Raw genomic sequence first — 24127 nt, forward strand, 5'->3', positions numbered from 1 at the left:
TAGAGCCTGCTCTTTTGTCACAGGTGAACAGATGGAGTTATTGCATGTTTGGTTTTTGCTTATATTAGACCAAGATAAGGGTATAAATTTTATGAATAAAGAAAGAGGTAAAATAAGCAAATCTTTATTGGTAGAAATATTTATTTGTTGAATTTCAGCATGTGTACTTCTGTACATCATTTTGAGCGACCTATAGGAGAAAGAGGAGTACCCCATCCTAGCCTTTGTTAGTTTTCAAGTGTCGTTAATGAACACAACAGTCTCTGAACACCCTGGAGAACTATATTGCCTGTAGGATACTTATTTGTAATCTTGGATTCCTCATCTGCTCCAGCAATTTAACTTGAATCCTTCATTCTTCTGCTCTTTCCCTAAATCAAAAATTTCAAACCAACTTTAGAAATGAGCCCTTTAAAACGTTCTTTCCCTTTAAGAACTCATCTTTTAAATTTGGATGGAACTAAACCAGGAAAGTGTTTGATCTACAAATACACTTGCACATTAACATTCCAAATATGCTTTGGAGATTTTCAGACAAATTGTGGAGGGCTCAGAGTCTAGCCAGAAAGAGAATAGGGGGCTGTGAGACTCTAGGATGAAAAAAACATCCCATCAGCTACCTCAAAAATGGTAGATGAGGATGGTGGGTTTTTTCTCTCCCTCCCGCATTTTCTAGAAGAAATACTGCAGTGTGATGCCCCTATGGTCAAAGAAACCGCTCGCATGCGTCATATCACCACGACCATGTTGTTAATGCTCCAGGGCTATGTCATGAGGTCGGTGGAAGAAAAGTGGTGAGTATGCTCAGCGAAGGCAAGGATTCTTTCTGGAGTTGCTCACTGGCTTCTGAAAATCGAACTAATCAAGGGTCTCATAATCTATTTCCATAGCTCATTGCCAGAGCCTCTGTGAAAAAGACAAACTTATCCTGAACCTAACTATGCACATACACACACACATTTCTATTCATTGGCCTTAACAAGGAACAATACAGTATTGATCAGGAGGATAGGCTGACATTAACAAAGGATTGATACAGCAAGAAGAGTATTTTTTTTTAATTATTTTACCATTCCCTGATTTCCACTGAAACTTCCTCCAAAAGCCGAGGTAGGTTTACCTTGACTGTTATCTTTTATGTGCCAGGTTTTTCCCTTCTTTGATATTATCAGTCTCCCTCTGGCAGGTTTAAAGATTACCAAGAACTGTTTCCACCTTGCTCTCAGGAGTTGGAACCTCAAATACCAACTTCACCTAGGAAGCCCTCCAAGACAGTAGCAGTTCACCTACATGACTCCCAGGTCAGTGAGGAAGAAAGTGAAAACAAGGTATCAGAGACAAGAAAACCACTGTCTAGGCATTGTCTACCATACAAAAGATTTTCACTGTTAGCCTGTTTAATCACCAAAACAGCTACTCTTCGAGGGTAGATTTTTCAATCCTTATTTTGCAAAGGAGGCATCTGAGGCTCAGAGAAATTGTTACCCTGGGAATTTGAGGAAGTCCCTTTCTTCTCTGCCTGTCATTAGAAGCAATGGAGTAATAGGTTGGATACGTGGAGAGCAAAATGTCAGTGTTTTTTTACTGCTGAAAGCTAATTTGGAGGACATGGATTGGCAGTGAAACTAAGGGGTTTGCTGGTCCTTTCTGCATCCAAATTAGACTAACACGTATAACCACTGGCGTGCAGAACAACTCAGGCCTCCACTTGCCAGGCGAGTGAGTCCCTGCTATATGCAAAGGGGCAGATCTGAAAGAAGCGACCCACAGACAAGCAAATCCCAAAGAGTGAATGCAAAGGGCTGAGAACAGAGTGTGTCCACTTCCACCTTTCAAACTTACCAATTGTCCAGCTCATTCTTTCTCCCATGTGAGGAGAGAAAGAGGGAAGAAAGAGGAGTCAGGAATGTTACTCAGGAAAGTCTCCTCATATGGTTTGAGAAAAAAAAAATACATGTGTCCTTAAATAAGCACTTGCTCAGTGTGTTTTAGAGTTGGTTAGTATCAGAACAATTTGAGCCCAGCTCTATCTGACTCCAAAGATGATACTAAGATACGTCCGAAAATAAAGCCTAAGCCCATTGATCCGATACTCCAGGGATGAAAGTGTGTTGCTGTCTCCTTTCTCCTCTGTATTTTCTTCATATATGAATCAACTCCATGTCAGGGCACCATGAATTATCATACAGAATATTAGAAAGAATACTGTACCCAGAGCCAGGACACTTGGTTTTAATTTCAGGCCTTCCTGTTGCTCTTAGATAAGATTGTTCCTTTAGAGAGGTGTTGCGAAGATTAAATGTAATGAATGCCAGGTTTTGGCACATGGTACACTCTCAGTGAACAGCAGCTATATTAATGAATGTGTCACATTCCTCTTTCTTTCCCCAGAAGAGGGGCTGGCTGAAAATAGTCAGCTTTATCAAGAGCTTTTGCAAGTACCGCAGATTTATGTTGAATCCTAGTAAACGCCAGGAATTTGAAAACTATCTTCACCTGGAAATGCACAATAAAGAAAGTAAGTCATTTCCCTGTTTACTCCCATTCCCTGTTGATATTTTAGCCACCAGGGTTAGCCTAGATTAGAAGCTGCAAAGCTTATTGATTTATGTCATGCCAGTGGCAGCCTAGAGTCTAGCAAAAATCCCAGGTCCTGCATGCAAAGCCAAGCGCAGTAGCCTTTGCTCAGGGAACAACAATAATAAATCCAAAACCCTTTGCAAGGGTAGAGCATGTTTAATCTAATAAGGCACCGCAAGATCTCACATTTTACAAAACTGTCTCCTTATGTTGTCCGATTTTGTCTTTAAAAATTTTTCTGCTTATAAAATTAACACACTTTTAATAAAGAGGTAATAAAAATTACAGGAATATATAGTGTAGAAGTGAAAATCCCTCAAGAGAGAACATTGTTAATGCTTTGTAAACTACCTTATGATTATTTTTTTATATATATCTTAATGTTTATTTTTTCCCATAAAATTGATGCCATATGCTCTATTTGTAACTTGCTTTTTTCGCTTAATAATATATCTTGGACATCATTTTATGTCAGTATACATAAATCTGCCTTGTTGTTTTTGACTGCCATAAAGTGTCCATTGTATGGATTTATTCAACTGCATTCACCAACTGATAGGTATTTGGGTTGTTTCCACTTTGCAGCTATTATGCATAAAGCTTCTATGAATATTAAAGTACAAGTCTTTGGGTGGATGTATGTTACTTCTCTTGGGTAAATACCTAGGAATAGAATTGCTGGGTTATGTGGTAAGTGTGTGTTAACTTTATAAGAAATTGCCAGACTGTTTTCCAAAGTGACTATCCCATTTTTGCATTTTCACCATCATCGTAAAAAAGTTTCAGTTGCTCCCCATTCTCACAAACATTTGGTATTACCAGTCTTTTTTATTTTAGCCATTCTAGAGTTCATGTCACTCTACTTCATTATAGTTCAACTTTTATTTTGGCTAATGACTAATGGTGTTGAGCATCGGTTCATGTGCTCAGTTGCCATCCACGTAGTGTAATTTTTCATGAAATGTCTGTCCAAATCTCCTGCCCATTTTAAAAATTGATTTATTTGTCATCTTGTTATTGAGTTATATGAATTCTTTACATAATGTGGTTACATTCTTTGACGGATGCATGTTTTGCCAATATTTTCTCCCAGTTGGTAGCTTGCTTTTTTATTTTCTTAACTGTGTCTTTTGAAGAGGAGAAGTTTTTAGTTTTGGTGAAGTTAATTTTATCAATTTTTTCTTCTAAAGTTTGTGCATCTTTTGTCCTATTTAAGAATCTTTGCCTAACCCAATGTTAATAAGATTTTCCCCTACATTTTCTTCTAGAAGCTTTATAGTAAAAAATGAATTGGGTCTATTTATGTGCTTTATATTCTTTTTCATTGATATGTGTGTCTATCTTTATACTGATACTGTCTTGATCACTATAGCTTTATAATAAAGCTTGGAAAGAGGTAGTGTAAGTACTCTAATTTTGTTCTCTCAAATTAATGACATCCTGCAAATTCAGATACATTGTATTTTCACTTATATTCAGTTCAAAATATTTTCTAATTGTCCTTTTGATATCTTCCTTGACTCATGTGTTATCTAAAAGTATGTTATTTAGTTTTCAAATAAAAACTAAACATGGATTTCCCAGATATCTTCTTTTTATTTCTAATTTAATTCCATTGTAGTTCTGTAGAACATGCTTTCTATGAGCTCACTCCCTTAAATTTATTGACACATTTTATGGCTCAAAATATGGTCTGTCTTTGTAAATCTTCCATGTGCGTTTGGAAAACATACATATTCTGCCATTGGTGAGTGTAGTACTCTAAAGTTAGATCATGTTGACTGATAACGTTGTTTGAGTCTACTTTTGTGTCTACTTGTTCTATTAATGTTTTAGAGAAGGATAGTGAAATCTCTATAATTGTGGATTTATCTATTTCTCCTTGCAGTTATATTAGTTTTTACTTTATGTATTTTGAAGCTCTATTGTGAGGGTCATGAACATTTAGGAGTGTTATGTCTTCCTATTAATTGACCCATTTATTATTATGAAAGAACCTTCTTTATCTTTGGTAATATTCCTTTCTCTAAATTTACTTTGATATTAAAATAGTCAATATTCTGAAATAAAAATAAGATAAAATAGTCACTCCATATTTCTTTTGATTAGTTTTATCATGCATATATTTTTCCATTCCTTCATTTATGACCTATTTGTGCCTTACATTTAAAGTGCTTTTCCATAGACAGCATATAGTTGGGTCTTGCTTTAAAGAAAAAAAAAAAAAAAGCCTGACAACTTTAGCCTTTTAATGAGGATATTTAGATCATTTACATTTTATGTGATTATTGATACTGTTAGGTTTAAGTCTATCATCTTACTACTTGTTTTCTATTTATCCCATCTGTACTTACTTTCCTTTTTCTTCTTTTGCTGCCTTTGTTTGGACTGAATATTTTTTTATGATTCCATTTGATCTCCTTTGTTGTCTTCTTAGCAATTACTCTTTATTTTGTTATTTTATTGGTTGCTTTATGGTTCATAGTAAACATCTTTAACTTAGCACAGTCTACCTTCAAGTGCTATTATACCACTTTGAGTATACAGGTTGAACATCCCTAATCCAACAATCCAAAATCCAAAATGCTCCAGAATCCAAAACTTTTTGAGCACTGATATGATGCCACAAGTGGAAAATTCCACACCAGACCTCATGTGATGGGTTGCAGTCAAAACACAGGTGCACAACACACAATCTATTCCCAAGCATCGTCAGAACCACACACTCCATTTTGAAGGTCACATCTGCATATTCAGTTTTCACAGTCTCTGCAGAAACCTTAGGGACTGGCGTAACTACAGTGTGATTATCTTTCCATTAGACAAGCACCAGGAAAACATCCCCTTCATTGCTCAGTTGATTTTTTTTGTATGCGTTGTCATGCCATCTGAGCAGATGGCTTTTTCAGCAGTCCTCCAAATCTAAGTAAAAGGCTGAGCCCAGTAGTAGGGAGTAACTACTTCGATAGGCCCAAATGATGGGCCCACAGTTTCCTGTCTTCATTTTTGTTATGCCCAGGTTGAAGGCTATAGGCTTAAGAGTGACTTGATCAAACCAGATTGTAATTCCTTCCTCTTTCTTTCTCAGATTTCTCCACTTCGCCATCTAACATTTCAGGACGCCCAGCCTCAACTTCCGCAAATGTCCGGAGTGCAGAACAAGAGAATGGAGACATAACCCTTATAAAGCGCCGTATATTTGCCCACAGGGTTATCATCATTAACTTTGCAGTCAATGATATAAATTTCTTTTCTGAAATGGAGAAGTAAGTTTCCCATCTCTCTTTTGTCTCATGGCTTTTCATCCTTAGTGCTGCCTAGCAAAGACTGGCTTGTCCTGTAAGAGGCACAGTGGTGTAGCTCTGCCAAGCAGGAGTGTCCTTCTGAAAATTCTACTGAAAACTGTCACTCTGTCAATTTCCACCATTCTTTTCTTTGGGTCCTAAAAGCTCTTCAGTATTCTGGAGTTTCCAATGTTGAAATGCACTACTTATTCCCAGGAAGTGGAGCACTTTTTTCTCCATTATTTATAAATATGGAAGAAATCCTCTTATGTAGCACTATTGGACCAATAGCTCTTCAGTTAAGAATTATAATAACAAAAATTATGTGCATATGATGTTAAACAGATATTTTTAAGTCAAAACATATTAATTTATACTCATTCACTTGTCAACCTTTTGATGTAAAGCCAAAGTCAATCCACAATGGAAGGTCCATATATTTTTCTTATATAAGTTGTACCCAAAGTGCTGTCTATTAATTTTTTCTTAATTGATACGTAATAGATGTATATATTTTCATAGCACAAGTGATATTTTGATACATCCATATAATGTGTAAATATAAAATCAGGATAGTAGGATATCCATCGCCTTAAACTTTTAATTTTTCTTTGTGCTAAAAACATTCAAATTATTCTCTTCTGGCTATTTAGAAATATACAGTAGATTATTGTTAACTATAGTCACCCAATTGATCTATCAAACACTAGGTCTTATTTCTTTTATCTAACTGAATATTTTTACTCATTTATCAAACTCTCTTAATCCCCTTTTCCCTCTACCTTTCTTGGCCTCTGGTAACCACCAGTTTACTCTCTGTCTTCATAAGATCCACCTTTTTTAGCTCCCACATCTGAGTGAGAAAATGCGATATTTGTCTTTCTGTGTTTGGCTTATTTCACTTAACACAATGACCTCAAGTTCTATCCATGTTACTGCAAATGGCAGTATTTCATTCTTTTTTATGGCTGAATAATATTCCATTGTGTATATATGCCATATTTCCTTTATCCATTCATCCACTGATGGGCACTTAGGTTGATTCCATTTTGGCTATTGTGAATAGTGCTGCGGCAAACATGAGAGTGCAGATATTTCCTCCATATCCTGATTTCCTTTCCTTTGAATGTATATTCAGTATTGGGATTGCTGGATCATATAGTAGTTCTATTTTCAGTTTTTTGAGGAACCACCATACTGTTTTCCATAGTGGCTGTACTAATTTACATTCCCACCAACAGTGTACAAGGGTTCCTCTTTCTCCACATCCTCACTAGCATTCCTTATTGCCTGTCTTTTTGATAAAAGTCATTTTAACTGGGGCGAGATGATATCTCCTTGTAGTTTTGATTTGCATTTCTCTTATGATTTGTGATCTTCAGAAAGAGAGAGAGTTGAACATTTTTACACATACCTGTTGGCTATTTGTATGTCTTCACTTGAGAAATGTCTATTCAGATGTTTTGCCCATTTTTCAATTGGATTATTTGTTTTTGTGTTATTGAGCTTATTTGAGCTCCTTATATATTCTGGTTATTAATCCCTTGCCAGATGGATAGTCTGCAAATATTTTCTCCCAGTCTATGAGTTATCTACTCACTTTGTTGATTGTTTCCTTTGCTGTGCAGAAGCTTTTTAGCTTGATGTAATACCATTTGTCTATTTTTGCTTTTGTTGCCTACATTTTTTACACAAAAATTCTTTTCCCAAACCAATGTCCAGGAATATTTCCCCAATGTTTCCTTCTAATACTTTCATAGTTTCAGGTTTTAGATTTAAGTCTTTAATCCATTTTGATTTGATTTTTGTATATGATGAGAGATAGGGGTCTAGTTTCATTCTTCTGCATATGGATATCTAGTTCTCCCAGCATCATTTATTGAAGAGACTGTCCTTTCTCATTGTATGTTCTTGACACCTTTGTCAAAAATAAGTTGGCTGTAAACACATGGAATTATATCGGGTTCTCTGTTCTGTTCTATTGGTCTATGTGTCTGTTTTTATGCCAGTACTATGTTGATTTGGTTACTATAGCTTTATAGTATATTTCAAAGTGAGGTAGTGTGATGCCTCCAGATTTTTTTTTTTTTTTGCTCAGGATGGCTTTGGCTATTCTGGGTCTTTTGTGGTCCATATGCATTTTAGAATTGTCTTTCCTATTTCTGTGAAGAATGTCATTGGTATTTTGATAGGGCTTGCATTGAATTTATAAATTACTTAGGATAGTATTGACATTTTAACAATTCTTCCAATCCATGAGCATGGAATAGCTTTTTATTTTTGTGTGTGTGCTTTTCAATTTCTTTCATCAGTATTTTCCTTATGTAAATCTTTTACTTCTTTGATTAAATTAATTCCTAGGTATTTTATATTCTTTGTAGCTATTATAAATGAGATTGCTTTCTTAGTTTTTCTTTTTCATATTGTTCATTATTGGCGTACATAACACCAATGATTTTTGTATGTTGATTTTGTGTCCTGCAACTTTACAGAATTCATTTATAAGTTCTAACAGTTTTTTGGTGAAGTCTTTAGGATTTTCTGAGTATAATACCAAGTCATCCATGAACAAGGCTAATTTGACTTATTCCTTTCCAGTTTGCATTTAGACAACTGTAGGTCCTCAGGTATGGTTTCTTGGGAGACAGGTCACCTAAGCTGAATTTTGGAGAGTAAGTAGGGGTTAGTCAGATAATAAATTATGTAAAGGGGAGGCAGAGGGGAGCAGAGAGAGAGAGAGCAGTCAGAGTGAACAGCCTCACCTGCTGCTGCTCCAATTCCCACCACCTCACCTCTGCTTCCTCGCTTGCCCTCTACAAACTATTTTTTGTATAACAACCAGAGTAGCCTATTAAAAATGTAAACCAGACTATATCACTCTCCTGCCTAAAATGTTCTAGTGGCTTCCAATTACCACTGGAGTAAAGTCCAAACCTCCTCCCATTGCCTAAAGTGTTCTCCATGAGTGGTACCTACCTGTATCTCAGGGCTTACCTCAGATCCTCACAGAAGAAGAAAGAGCAAGATATCCCTTAGGCCTTGAAGTCAACAGAGGTGAAAATGCTATAGGGCCAGAATGGGTAAAGAAGGGAGGGTAGGATAAATGAGGGCATTTGTGGTGAAGAAATACACTTGAAGGCACACTTAACATGTTATCTGACATATGGTAGGTGCTCAATATTTGCCCGTGGATAAATTATAATTGAATGAATGAAGACACAACCTGGCCCAGAACTGGCCCTGCCTTTTTTAGGCCAGAAAGAAGTCTGGGCCAGGTGCCCTATCTAGTCACTGCTTTCATTTTCTCCTTGCTGACTTCCTGCTTAACACCTCTTTTTTAGGTTTAATGAGTTGGTGAGTTCAGCTCACATGCTGCAGGTCAACCGAGCATACAACAAGAATGATGTGATCCTCATGCGGTCCAAAATTAACATTATTGTAAAGCTCTACCTGCATTCTGACATCCCGCCAAAGTTGAGGGTAAGGGGGACTTCCAGTCCACTCTGTCCTTTAGCCAAAAAACATTTCCCCAACAGGGACGCTGAAAGCTAATTGTCAGATAACTCCTAAGTACTGGACCAACTAGATGTCCTTTACCTAGCAACCCCATGAAAAGCTTCTGCTTTTTGGAGAGGAGGTGGTCTTGAGGGTCCTGAGGACCAAGAGAGGTTTTCTGCCTTCCTTGGAGCCTCTGCCAGTGACAGACTCCCACTCTGTGAGTAGGTGAATATCCCTGAGTCCCAGAAGGATGCCATCCTTGCTGCCATCACAGAGGGCCATCTGGATCGGAGCATCTTCCATGGGTCTATCATGACTATCTTCCCCACCATCATGTACTTCTGGAAAAGGTAACTATCTCTTCTTATTCGATGAATGCCGCATCAGGTTAAAAACACAGTTAGCCTTTTAGAGAGTTTTCTATCTTCCTGTAACCCCTTGTTTCATAGTTTCCAGTTTTGTGGGAGAACTAAGATGGTATTTGCTTATCCTACTCACTACTCTCCATCCCTCACACAGAACACTAAATACTGAATCAGAAAATGGACAGCAGAGTAAGACTGGGAACGAGAATGCCTGGTTTCCCACCTCACCTCTTCTTGTGCTTGATTGGAACAAGGATGTGAGGTTTTCTTAGGCCTAGGTTTCTCACCTAAGGGCAAGGGTAAACCACAGCCACTTTGGAAGAAATGCTGTCAAGGTTAACACAACTGCTTGTGCTTAAGGAGCCTCATGAAGGAAGAAAGTTGAAAGTGTTTTGGCCGGGCACTGTGGCTCACGCCTGTAATCCTAGCCCTCTGGGAGGCCGAGGCGGGTGGATCGCTCGAGGTCAGGAGTTCGAGACCAGCCTGAGTGAGACCCCGTCTCTACTAAAAAAAAAAAAAAATAGAAATAAATTATCTGGACAACTAAAAATATATATAGAAAAAATTAGCCGGGCATGGTGGTGCATGCCTGTAGTCCCAGCCACTCGGGAGGCTGAGGCAGTATGATACCTTAAGCCCAGGAGTTTGAGGTTGCTGTAAGCTAGGCTGACGCCATGGCACTCACTCTAGCCCAGGCAACAAAGCGACACTCTGTCTCAAAAAAAAAAAAAAAAAAAAAAAAGTGTTTTGCTCTGTTAGGCCCAAATTCCCATAATTACCACTGAGGGGGCACAGTTGCTAGATATACCAATTTTCAAGAGGAGCTAGAAATTCAAAGTGTCATCTCTCCCAAGGTTAAAGTGCCAAATGTGGCAATTAACTCAAGACTAAAACATGGTTAGGAACCTGCAAAGGCCAAAAAACAAAAATGAAATAAGCAAAATATCTGCAGATCAAAGCAATCTGTGGTCAATGGTTCCTAAACAGTCTTGTCAAGGTTTGGGCTAAGAGACTGGCTTAAGTTCTCCCAGCTGGTTATTTATTCCTACCCTAGCTATCTACCACAGCTCCAGCTCACATCTTTCACATGGTAAATGGCAATGCATTGGATGGTAGGGGCCAGAGGGCACTGAAATTTTCTCAGACAAGGTTAATCAGGATACTTAAATTATCAAGTGATTCCAGATCTCAGGGGTTCCCCTGTCCAACAGAAAATGTTAGTTTATTAAGTTAGAAGTGTATAAAGGTTGCTTACCAATTGCCAACCTTTATTTTAAAATCTCTAAAATGATAGGTTATTTGATACAGAATTAAAATAAATACTTAAGTCTAAGTTTAAGATAAGCAGTTTAGCCTTTAGAACACTAATCGTTATCTAGCACTTAATTCTAGTCCTCCTAACCAGGACTAAATAGAAATTCATTGTGAGAATTTCTCTTTAGAGGAATCAGGGAGCTCTGAGATACATACGCTTCTCCTGGCTTGAGTCAGTGTTCAGCTGTCCCTAAATGTGTTTAGAAAGGTTATAGGTACTTTGGGAAAGTTTTGGATCCCTGATCCTCATGCAGTTATTTTTTACTTGCTTTCCTACACACTTACAGAGATATTTACGTTGTGCAAACTATGTTTACATATATTATCTCAGGTTACACGAGTCTGAGTTCACATGAGAAACCAGGGTCTATTCCAGAGAAAAACCCGTTGGGAGTAGGGTGAGGGGGTCGAGGCTGTCAGTAAAGGGCAGGATAGAAAGCAAGGATCAGGACATGAGAGGAGACCAGTTGGACGCTCTGGCTGCACTAGGTGGGGTTAGATAGGGATCTTATAGTCTGATACTTGGGCATCCCCTAGGGTTTAACCCTACCCCAGGCCTGGGGATAGCACATTCTTTACAGACCCCATTCAGTGGTTCCAGAAGGATGTCCCAACATACCAACCATGCTTGTGGGAGCCTCAAAAGAAGGGCCTCCGACAGGCAGTACTCCAATGCCAGAATGTCCTCCTCTTCTCTGTTGGACACCCCACACTCTCTGTGAGGACTGGCCCCAGCCTGGTTCCCCCTGTGTTCATTTTCTAGTCCCCTCCACCGGTAGTCTCCCCCCGTGATCAGAAGCATTCTTCTCACAGGTTTTGTTCCTGGAAGGCAACCCGCTCTTACTTACAGTACAGGGGGAAGAAGTTCAAGGAGAAAATAAGTCCTCCCAAGACGACGTACAAGTACCCTCATTCTACTGCAGGTGAGCTCCACCAGGACCCACTGCCCCATTCTCTAGCAACTGAGACTTGTGAGGGAAAAGCAAGGGCCCAAAGGGCCAACTTGGAGACTCCCCAGGGGTGCTTACTGGCACAGCAGACAGCTCATGAACTTGGCCCTCAGGGAAACAGGTGCACTCTGGGTAAAGTAGATCTCATCTGTGGCTGGCACTGAGAGGGCAGCCCACCCAAGTGCTGCTCCCAGCTGCAGATCCCAGGACATCTCTGGGCATGTCTGTCCCAGTCCACGTGGTGGGTACCTGGAGGTGGAGACTCGCTTCACTGCCTGCTTCAACTCTCTCCATAAAACTCCATTTGAAAAGCATGTATTTTATAGTGTTAAATGAAAACATAAAAAACTGGATATAAAGTACAGTTTTAATGTGATAAATATACATATTTCTGTACATACGTAATTTTTGTGAAAGCATAGAAAAACTTAGAAATAAAGATTAAAATGTTAATAGGGTTATCTCTGTGGTATAAATAGGAGGGATTTATATATATTTATTGTTTATATACCACATAATTAATATGAAAATTAAATATGTACATGTATGCGTATACACATTTATAAAAATACATATAAAAATACAGTTATGTAGCATGTAATGATATTTTGGTCAATGACAAACCACATGTATGATGGTGGTGCCATAAGATTATAATATTGTATTTTTACTCTCTTTTCTATGTTTAGATATGTTTAGATACACAAATACCATGGTGTTACAGTTGCTACAGTATTCAGTACGGTAACATGTTGTACAGGTTTGTCGTCTAGGAACAATAGGCTATACCATATAACCTAGGTGTGCAGTAGGCTATACCATCTAGGTTTATATAAGGACACTGTATGATGTTTGTGCAATGACAAAATCACCTAACAATGCATTTCTCAGAACATATACCCGTCATTAAGTGATGCATGACTGTATATGTGTTTTCTTAGCACAAAGTCATTAAGGCCAGTTCCTTTCCTGATACAAGATAGAGCTGCGATTGGTACTTGAGCAAGAGGGAATTTTAACAAGAGGGAGAAGCATGGACCAGGCTGTGCCTGGTGAGGGCAAGGCTGGGTGTCTCTCAGTGGGAAATTCTGGAAACCAAAGACAACAGGTCTGAGCATCTGGGGACAGGACCAGCATTGGAAAAAAATATGGAGATAGAACAGTATTAAAAACAACTAACTATGGCACAATGGAGCTGAACATTCTCTTGATTCACTCAAACTTGCTTGATTCTTGTGTCCATTTTCCTAGATACATACCACTGCCCCCAAGCCAGCTTTGATGAACAAGCACCCCACCCTCTAAATCCATCTGAACAGGGAACAGCTTGTCCCTGGGCGGGGGAGGGCTTATTTAGGATGGGAGTGAGGATGGAAAAAGAGGAGGAGATAAGAGAAAAAGGAGAGGAAAACAGATAGGGCAAGTAACTAATACTCATTTAGAGGAATGAGAAAATGGTCCTTAGTGGTAGCAAAAGAGTGTCCAGCTTTTGGTTTAGTTCCTATAGTCGAGTTCCAGGGAATTAAATCCCCCAATTTTTTCTGATGTCAGAATGAGGAAGACAGAAGAAGGATGCCATGAATTAAGGGGTTACGGTTCCAGGCCTGGAGAGTTAGCAACTGTGATCTGAGGGACCTCAAGCATCTTGCTCCCCTCTCTCAGCCTCAGACCCCTAATCCCATGTCTTAGTCTATTTTGTGCTGCTATGACAGAATACCTGAAACTGGGTAATTTATAAAGACAAGTTTATTTGGCTCATCATTCTACAGACTGGGAAGTCCAAAAGCATGGCAACAGCATCTGGTGAGGGCCCTCATGCTGTGTCATCCCTGCTGAAAGGTGGAAGGGCAAGAAGAGCACGAGCAAGAGAGAAAGAGAGGGCCAAACCTGCTTTCATAACAATACACTCTCACAATAACAAACCCACTCCTGTCACAATGACATTAATCAATTCATAAAAGCCGAGCCCTCATGGCCTTATCACCTCTTAATGGTCCCACCTCTTCACACCATCTCATTGGCAATTAAATTTCAAAATGAGTTTTGTAGGGGACATTCAAACCATAGTATCTCAGATACAAACGTTTGGATTTAGGTAATGTTCTGTCGCTAACATCCTATAATCTACAGCATGTTACATAAGAACTTTCTGGCTCACTTAGAAAGATTTCATTGGGAGTTGCCACAAGGGTTTTCAATGCTTTCCTTCTTCTTTCCGCAGGAGACCAGGCCATCTTAAGGTTCACCTTGGTCAGAGGTGTTGAGTGGTTGTTGCCTCAACAGCGGGAAGGAGGGACAACTCCAATCCCAAATTGTGAGTTGGAGTTGGATCCCCACTGATAGCAAAAGGCCGCTACTCTATTAGAAGGTGACTGTAAGGCCAGCTTGGCTAATCTCCTTATTGATCATGAGGAGACTGAGACTCCCAAAATGTGAAATGACTTGCTCAAGATCACACAGCTTGTGAGGGGTAGAGTGGAGGTAAAAAGTGGGTCTCCTGACCTTTTTCCAGAGCTCTGTGTGTAGCTTTCATCTGAATAATTATATCTTCTTGATGCTTTTATAGCCGTTGGAAAGCAGATGCCTTAAGCTTCTTCATATCTCTGCTGACTCCTGTGTCCATTTCCAGGCATGATGCGTGATTTTTATTAAAAGACCACCATAATGTCCCAGTTGTTACTTCCCCTTCCCACGGAGGCCACTTGCTGGCTTGAACAGTACCATCCCATACCTCCTGCCACTGATCCCATCCCTGTAACAAACCCTATGGTTCTAGACTCCCATAGTGAGGCCACTTTATATTCTTTTTCTTTGCTATTTTCAGCCTCAAGAAGTCAACCTACTCCCTAGCACTAACCCTGCCTTTGTCTCCACATGGTCTCTCCCAAGAAACCTTTCCTTTTGACCCCAATTGTCAGTTTCTATTTGGGGAAGATGTTGGGAATACTGGTTTTCTGCTTATCATAGGCATGAAACACCACCTTGACTGACCTATCCCTTTGTATATGTTTCCTTGGTACCTAATGGAGGAGGCCACTATGGAACACTGCCCGTGATCCATTAAAATCTGTGATTCTAGTGTTCATCTGGCCTAATCTCCTTATTTTACTTCCTTTGGTTTATATGGTTGGCATCATGGCCTTTGCATCCAGATGCTATGTCTCCTGGAACAAAAAGTAACTGCAGCATACAAACCAGGTCTCCCAAACATCCCTGGGGCATCACTGTTTTACCTCCCCTTTCCCAATCCCTTCCTTTGAGGTGAGCCTGGAAGCCCTCCTGGGATGGTCTTCCCCAGGCTGAAGGTCCTCTCTCTGTATCATGAGTTCTGACGCAGTTTTTCTCTGTATTTGTCTTTAGCTTCATCAAGCAACCTTACCCAGCCAAGAGGTGTGCTATCTAGTGTGCAGCTGTATCCTGTCCAGGGGTAGGCATGGGCCAGAAATCCTCATCTTCCGTTCAGAGCTGCTATGTCCAAGTGCATCATGGGAGACGGGATAAACTTCCCAGGACCTAGCTACACATCCTGACTCTCCTCGGCATGTAGAACCAAGAAATTGAGCTTTCTGCCTCTAGAAGGGCCTGTAGTTGGGGCAGTTAGGGAGGGGTTTCTCTCTGAAGGTTCCTGCTCACCTCCAACTAGGACAGGCACTTTTAGGAAGTTGGAGTCCCTGCCCCACCTTCCAGCAGAACACTATTGCTGGTAGAAGAGTGTCTCAGACTATTTTTTATTACCAGCTTCCCAAATACTCTAGCCCTTCAGAGTAAGGTGTGCAAGGTGAGAAAGAAAAGGGAGCTGCTGGTCTGCTTGGCAGGATATTGGCAATAAGAACAGAAAGAATGTGAGCCTGTTAAAATCTGATTCAGCCAAACTCACCTCTGCACAAGCATCAGAGTAAGACTGATGCTCAGTTAGGGCTCTGGGAGGATCCACAGGAGTCATGGAAAGTGCAGCTGAGGAGTGTCAAAGAGTTGTGTGAAGGCCAAGGTTACAGACAGCAGCCTCTGAGAATGGCAGGCTGGTTTCCTCATTAGTCATCATCTCGCCTTCTCAGATCTGCTTGCAGGCCTGTCCTTCCAACAGAGAGCTGGAGCCACCCAGGTATCATTTGCCAGTGCTGGTGCCTGGAAGACCATCCAGGTTCTTTGAATCTCTTTACACTGGAAAGGCAATGCATGGCTTCAGAGGCTACAAGCTGTTGGGGAAGAAAGTGAGAAGCCCTATCCTGAAGGCAAAAGGTTTCAGTCTGGGCTGTTGCCACCCCTAAAGGAAATGACAGCAACAAACCAGCAGAGAGTGCAGCTTGAGAGACCTCATTGCCATTGTGCTAACTGGCTATTCTCTCTCCTTTCAGGCAAAAAGTACCCACCAACAAAAAGGAGAAGTAATCAAGTCAGGCCCCCAACAGAGGCAAATCATCCCTCAGAAGCCTCCTAACACTGACAGAACTTTCTCTGGTAAGAAATGAAATGCCCGGCACCATCTGCCCTGGAAAGATCAGGAAGGGGGATGGGTGACAGCCCAGATAGGGCAGGAGCGGACTGTGATGGGTAAGACATGGGCAGGGCATGGAAGGAAACACTTCTGCCCTCCCTGAGCCTGGGGGTCCCGCTGGAGATGGTCTTTCCACAGGGGGTTGGGTCAGGAGACCTGGGCTCTAGGTCTCACTCTGCAGCTGTGTGGCCTTGTGCGAATCCTGGCTTGGGTTGTTGACGACTCCCATGACAAATGGGTGTAGACATCATTGAACACTATAGGGAGCCAGGTGCTGTTACCATGAGCAGTGACCGATGGGTCTTTTCCTGCTCGGATCTCCCACGTGGACAATGACTCACACCCATTGTCTTAGCGTGTCCTCTAAAGAACCCTGTGAGCAACCATTGTCAGAAGTCATTTATTTTTAAACAGATGAGGAAACTGACACACAGAGAGGGTTAATGATTTTCCAAGATTTCTAGGTAGTAAATGGAAGATTCTGGACTAGAGTACACCACTTCTTACTTTGTGCTGTTCCTGTTCTGTGGTAACCATCTATGCACCTTTTTTTTTTTTTTTTTTTGAGACAGAGTCTTGCTCTGTTGCTATCATAGTGCAGTGGTGTCATCACAGCTCACTGCAACCTCAAACTCCTGGGCTCAAGCGATCCTCCTGCCTCAGCCTCCCAAGTAGCTGGGACTGAAGGCATGCACCACCATGCCCAGCTCATTTTTTCTATTTTTAGTAGAGACGGGGTCTTGCTCTTGCTCAGGCTGGTCTGGAACTCCTGGCCTCAATCAATCCTCCCACCTCGGCCTCCCAGAGTGCTAGGATTACAGGTGTGAGCCACCACCCCCAGCCCATTTATGCATCTTTTTATGCATGAAAGGAATAGTTCTTCCCTAGAGTTCTGTTGATTTGCCAACTAGTAGACAAAGAGATTCTTTGTAAAGTTTTTGACCTAAAGGCCTAAACTGTTGCCATAATTTTAAGTGACTAGGCCCATTTTCTGTCCTTTGAAAAAAATCAGGAATAAAATGACAGTAAGAATGTCCTCAATGAGTTCTCCACTTGGGATAATTGAGGAGATGTTGGCTCGTCATCTCTCTGGACTACAGAACAAGGACGGACTAGAAGGCTTATGGGAGAATCCTTTCAAATTTCAGACTTTTCACAAGGATGGAAAAGGTTGTAATGTCAGAACAGGGCTCATGAACAGCTGGGACTGCAAGATGACCTGGTGGGGCTGTGGCTGCAGGAGACCCAGCAGGGCTGTGGGCAGACACGACTTAGAGGAGGTCTGAGGACCCGTGGACCCCAGGAGAGACCCAGAAAGGAAAGCAATCAGTGTAAGGAAGGCCCTCCCCTAACAGGGCTAGAGCTTCATAATGGGACTTCAATTAATAGATGGAAGAGTGGACATGAAACCAAATCCCAGTTCCTAAACATCAGGCACGGACCTAAAGCAAGATCCCAGGAAAGTAATGGAGAAGAGCCTGATTACTGGAATTGAGGTCCCAGGAGAGAGCTTGATGAGAAAGGAACAAGGCAAGAGCCCCACGCGTGCACCACGGAGGATGTGAGGCCGGCAGCAGAGCGATCCACGGGGAGGCAGGGAAACACTGATGGAGGGTCACATGCCAGAATACCCTACGCTGGAGGGGGCGTGGCTGAACCGGCTGCTGGCAGTAGATGGGCCCTACTTAAGAAAAAGAAAGAGTCTAACTGACTCATTTGCTACTGAGGTCTTTGCTCCATCTTCTTATTTCTCAATTATCCCTCTCTCCACATGCACCCACGGGTACATTCCTGTACTGGTGTGCAAACATGCACAAAGATGTTATTTAAAAGGCCTCATGACACTTACGAGGACCATCCTGAATTACAAAAGAAAAAAAAAATCTGATCTTTTATTGAGTCTTGTTGATTGTATTTTCTGGTTTCTCTCTCCCTTAAGAGATCCCAGATCTAACATGTTCCAATGCCAGCTTTAAGCTAGTGTCACAGAGTCAATCACCTATAGGACACAGGCAGGTTATATAAATGAGTAAAGCAGCCCATGAAAGACAACAGGGAGTGGTAGAGACTGTGGTGAATTGGAGAACATGTCTCAAAGGGTTCAGTGGCAGTCAGCTCCAGCCAGCCAACCCAGTGTTGTCAGAGAATCTACTTAGGAAAAAAAGAAGAGAAGGAGGGAAAGGAGGGAGGGAAAGAAGGAAGGAAGAAAGGAGGGAAGGAAAGAAGGAAAGAAAGAAAAAGAGTGAGAAATTTAAATTTTTTCTAACACTACAGGTCAAACAAATCTTAGCTGGGGGCAAGGTTGGCTCACAGCCCAACAAATTGCAATCTTTTCTTTAATTTTTGTATTTCCCCTGAAATTAGATTTGGGTCTCACATCTAGCTTGGACAGAAAATATGGGAGGGGAGACAGAGAGTCCCAAAAATAGATCCATAGGGGGCGCTGACATCTAAGGAAAAGGCCAAGAAAGGGCTCAAGGAAAGGAACCTGGCCAACTTTAGTCCCTGTATGTTTTCTATTGCTACCATAGCAAGTTACCAGAAACTTAGTGGCTTAAAACAACACAAAATTACCATTTCATACTTCTGTGGGTCAGAAGTGTGACCCGGATCTCACTGGGCTGGTGCCAAGGTGTCAGGAGGGCTGTGTTTCCTTCTGGAGGCTGCAGGAGAGGATCCGGTTCCTTGCTCATTCAGGTTGTTGGCAGAATTCAGTCCTTGCAGTTGTAGGACTGAGGTCTCGTCTCCCTGCTGGCTGTCAGCTGACGGCCATTCCCACCTCCTAGAGGCCACCTGCATTCCTGGGCTCAGGACCTCCCGAGCCAGCAGTGGTGGGCAAGTCCCTCTCATCCTTCGATTTTCTCCCACCTCTTCTTCTATCGTCCCCTGCCTCCCAGTGCTCCTTTTAAGGGCCCACCCAGATGATCCAGAATAATGGTTCTGTTTTAAAGTCCTTAACCTTAATTCCATATGGCAAATTTCTTTTGCCATGTAAGTAACATGGTCACAGGTTCCAGGGATTAGGGTGTGGACATCTCTGGGTGGCCACCGTGACTTCTGCCTACCCCAGTCCTGAGAGCAACTTCCTTAGGAAAGGATGTGTAAACTCGGAATCTGGGCCTCTCATGAGTTTCCTGCCTCCTAGAGCCTCGCGAATACCACTTTCTTCTTGCTCTTGTCACATTGCTGACTATCCTTTCTCAGGCTTCTTAACTCTTCCCCTGCTTTTTCCTTAAATGTCAGTGCTCCCCAGGGCCCCACTGTCGCACTCATCTCCCTGTCATACGCTGTCCCCCTGGGATGACATCCCTGGCTCCAGCCTCTCCTCTAATAGAATCCGTAGTTCCTAATGGAACACCGTGGATTTAACATACCCGCATTAACACTGGCTCCTGCATTCCCTTCCTCTGATCAACCCCGTCTTCCAAGCTAGAAAACTTAGAGTCATCCTCAGCTCACTCCCACATTTCAGCTGCAGAAGCAGGACGTGCTGCCCATCCTGCCTTGGAAGTGTCGCTTGCATCCAGACCCTCCTCTCTGTCCCCACTGGCACTGCCTTCCCCGTGCCCTCGTCCTCTGTCACCAGATCTGTGAAGCCACCTCCTCTTCCTGGTCTCCTCACTCCCCTCTCCACACACACCCGACGCACACTGCTTTATGCCACACACTAAGATCAAATGTGACCTGTTCCTTTCCTCACTGTGAAAACTTTTATTCCTTTTCTTTGCCTGAAAGAACCTCAGTTCCTCAGTGGAATACACAAGGCCGTTGGTAATTAGACCTCAGCCAGGTTCATGTCTTTCTCTGTTCCATGCATTCCATCCTTCAACAGCATGATTGTCTACAATGCCCATCCTTCTCCTCTGCACCTGGCGATATCAGACACCACCATGCCTCCTAGTCTTCTCCTTCCTCCTCTCACCCTCTCCTCTTTGTTTCTGAGACACAGTTTCTCCCCTCCTAGAGGTACTGGTTCACATATGTGCCTCACCTACTAGACTATCTACATTTGCAGGGAAGAGGCCAAGTCCTATTTTTCATCATACCTAGCGCAGCGACATGCAGATAGTAGTTGCCCTGTAAATACATACTGAATGCATGAATACATGAATTGTGCCAGGTGCTGGCGATCTAGCAGAGAAAACGGCATGTGAAGTTTATGCCTCCGCTGACCTTGTAGTCAATCCGAGTAGACAGTGCTATTACCAGAAAATCGATTCAGCAATCAGTTAAAATTGGGATTGCCTCAATAAAGAAGAAATATCAACTGCTGTTCTCTTTAGGAAATTTTTGTATAGTCCAATAATTCTTGATGCTTCAGGAACTTTTTATTTTCTAGGAACCCGCTCAGACCAGAGTGACGGAAAGAGGCGGAGGAAAGCACAAAGAGCGAGAGACTGACACCTGCCTTCGCCTTCAGAAGAGCCTGTTCAGACGTGTGTCCGGGAGTGATGCGCAGTCTCGCCTCTTTCTACAGAAGTGTGAAAAAATGTCTGTCCCTCTTTTTGAGTGCCTCCAACGGATCCAAGCGTCGCCCAGAGGAGGGGGCAGCTGGTGTGTGCAGCCCCTTGGGGTGCCCGTCCTCACCCCAACACCTCACCCAGGGCTGCAGGTCATCAGGCGGAGTAAAGGATGTCGCATTCACTACCTGTGCGCCTGCCCTCCTCCTCTTCAGGAAAGGGGGGTAGGGAAACAGTATGTGGGTCTTCAGAGGCCTCCAAGGTCACTTGCAGTTCAAGAGATTAGTGGATATGATACTTCTCACCCTGGATCAAGATCACAGGCCAGTGGCTTTGACACCGTGCCCTGCCCTGACCACCAGAGTCCAGACCGGGAGGGCCTGCTGCCCTTCCTCCAGAGCTCACGTTTGCCCACGAGGCCTGCGGGGTTTAAATCCCGTCTCCTCTCCTCAGCAGCTCTGGGATCGCCCGCACATGACTTGACCTCGCTGAGTCCCATAGCCCGTGTGTGAAATGGAGCTGATGATTTCTATCTCCGAGCGTTGTCTGGGGACTAAGTTGAGAGCACGTAGGTCAAGTGCACATGAGGCCAGGCATAGAGTTGGGGTTGGGTGACATTACTTGTTTCCCCCCTTTCCACCTTTTCCCTAAAACTTTCCAGAACGTGAAGGAAGTGGTTGACGGGGAAGAGTACAGTTGAAGAATGAATTCCTGGGGAAATTCCAAATGCCTTTTCTCCAACAAGCTACATGATCCATGGAGGCAGAGTGGTCAGGATATCACAAAATCTATTTAGTTCCTAATATCCACGTAGTCCTTTGAAGGATTTCTGTGTATCGTACGTTCACTATTCGTAGGGAGTAATACGACTTCTTCCTGTGCTCTCTAAATGCACACCTGAGCCCCTAACAGATACGGACTTTATAATTTTAGCCACCTTTTATTGCACACTTGCTGTGTGACAGCAGGGGTAGGAATTGTCAGCCTCGCTCTACGGGCGTGGTGTCAGGGGTAGAGAGAGCCCAGACTCCACATCTGGTAAGCGCTTCAAAATCTGTGATGCTTCCTGGTGTCACGCTGAAATTCTGCTCACAAAGACTCAACAATTCACTTAAATATCAGAGGAAAATCAGGGAGTCTCTGCTGGTCCTTTTTCCTGAAGAATTGTGTTTGTGCCAAAACAGGGACTTGAATAGGTGGGGGTGGGAACAGACAGAAAAAAACGCTGAAGAAATGTAGGACTGCCAGACTTAGCAAATAAAAATACAGGCGCTTAGTTAAATGCGAATTTCAGATAAGCAGCAAATATTTTTTAGCATAAGTATTGCATGGGAAATACTGATACTAAAAAATTATCGTTGTTCATCTGAAATTCAAATTTAACTGAACATCTTCCTATATTTGATCTAGCAACCCTCCCCCAACAACAACAAAAAAAATGATGGGACAGACCTGGGAATTTGAAAGCCCAATACTGGGGCTGGGACTAGGGTTGGGACAGGGGTCCCAGCAGGGATGAGGGGACGATCTGCTTTCGTCAGGGGATTACCCTTCTCCACTCCTGCCTCCTGAGGCCCCTTCCCAGGCTTTCTAAGGGTGAAGTTGACATGCATCAGTATTTCCTGTTAAATTTTCCCATCTTGTGTGCTGTGCTTCTATGTTGCTTGGGGTACACAGAAGTCTGGTCCACGTGCAGTCATACACAGACCGCAGATTAAGTGGAATACTAGTGATGCAACAGCAACACTGTTGCATGCCGGGTGTTTTGTTTTGTTTTGGTTTTTAAGACAAAGTCTTACTCTGTCACCCAGGCTACAGTGCAGTGGTTTCATCATAGCTCACTGAAACCTCCAAACCTCCAACTTCTGGGCTCAAGCGATCCTCCTGCCTCAGCCTCCTGAGTAGCTGGGACTATAGGTGCCACCACCACACCTGGCTAATGTTTCTATTTTTTTGTAGAGACAGGGTCTTGCTCTTCCTCTTGCTCAGGCTGGTCTCGAACATCTGCATTGTCTCCACCACCTCCATCACCTCCACCTGCAGCATCTCCACCTCCACCACCACCTCCATCACCTCCACTGCTCTTATGGGTTGTCTTCTATTTTTCACTGGCCTTGGAACCTCTTGGAGGGAAGTTAAGTTTTTGACGAGGTCTGGAGTCTCGCGAAAGTCATTTCCCTCCGAGAACACCCTGATACCATATTCTGCTCACTTTTAGCCAAGATTTCCACAAAAAGAATCTTTCCATTTGTGACCACAAACAGGACAAACCTTTCAAGTGAGTGAAAAATCGAGATTGTCCTCATATTATTTCCATACTCATCACTTTCTACATTAGGCAGGTCTCAAAGGCAGTTCAGGAGGCTGCCAAAAATTAGCCGATGGCTCGGAGAGAGAGAGAAACAAAGGTGAGGTATTGGCCCCAAAACATCCCTGCCGTGAGATGAGAGAGGACCCTGGAACAGCCCTAGCCAGGACCACTTACAACCCCTCAGGCACTCAAGGCCCTGTTGCTGATCACCAATTGGAATTTGCCCTGCGTGAGCCCAGCAGGCCTACCTAACTTGGAGGACAAGAGCTTACGCTTTGGACTCACACCAAGGTAGAATCCCCACTCTGCCCTTCCCTAGTTGTGTGAGTGTGGGTGCATATTTCCTCTCGTTGAACCTCAGTTTCCCCATCTGCAAAACTAGGAAGATGGCGTTTATTTCACAGTAAACCAAGCATAAAATGAAATATATTTTAAATACCTAGCAGAATGCCTGACATATAGTAATGGCTCAAAAAAGTAGCTGTTTTATCATGAATCTAGCTAAAAAGTCTAGAAAAAAAAATTCTGTGCACTTGGGGCAGGCCTTTTCCCCACTGTTAATCATAGGACAGCGAGTGTGCAACTCTCTCCACAGTAGCTTGTAGACACCACACGATGTAAATTAGGTAGGTTACAGATACCATATCCAATTCCTCAGGAAAACAGACATTTATCCTCCTCCTCCAGGCCCTCATTGTTGCTCATGGTGAGGATTTCAGCATTAAAAACATCCCTGTGAAGACAGCACACTGCCCCTAGGCTCCACGGTCAGCCCCAGGAGACCAGTGTGGTCTCTTTGGAGAAGCGCAGGGCCAGTGGCCCAATTTCCTTCCTTTGAGGAGGACTGATTTCAGCAGAAGTGTTGCCACA

The 24127-nt window shown here is 42.5% G+C and overlaps 1 protein-coding gene across 1 annotated transcript in view; it reads left to right on the forward strand.

Annotated features, from left to right (window-relative positions):
* The window catches only part of RGSL1 (regulator of G protein signaling like 1), a 52249-nt gene extending 31293 nt beyond the window's left edge, over positions 1-20956 (forward strand). The window contains exons 13-23 of the mRNA XM_045536154.1: positions 677-794; positions 1187-1301; positions 2392-2518; positions 5669-5846; positions 9206-9344; positions 9588-9712; positions 11855-11964; positions 14213-14305; positions 15352-15418; positions 16347-16449; positions 20826-20956. Of these exons, the coding sequence (XP_045392110.1) occupies positions 677-794; positions 1187-1301; positions 2392-2518; positions 5669-5846; positions 9206-9344; positions 9588-9712; positions 11855-11964; positions 14213-14305; positions 15352-15418; positions 16347-16380 (1106 nt within the window). The 3' untranslated portion in view covers positions 16381-16449; positions 20826-20956. The remainder of the gene's footprint in view (positions 1-676; positions 795-1186; positions 1302-2391; positions 2519-5668; positions 5847-9205; positions 9345-9587; positions 9713-11854; positions 11965-14212; positions 14306-15351; positions 15419-16346; positions 16450-20825) is intronic.
* Positions 20957-24127: the final 3171 nt, after the last annotated feature.

The sequence above is a fragment of the Lemur catta genome, chromosome 23 (genome assembly GCF_020740605.2).
Source record: "Lemur catta isolate mLemCat1 chromosome 23, mLemCat1.pri, whole genome shotgun sequence".
Classification (NCBI taxonomy): domain Eukaryota; kingdom Metazoa; phylum Chordata; class Mammalia; order Primates; family Lemuridae; genus Lemur; species Lemur catta.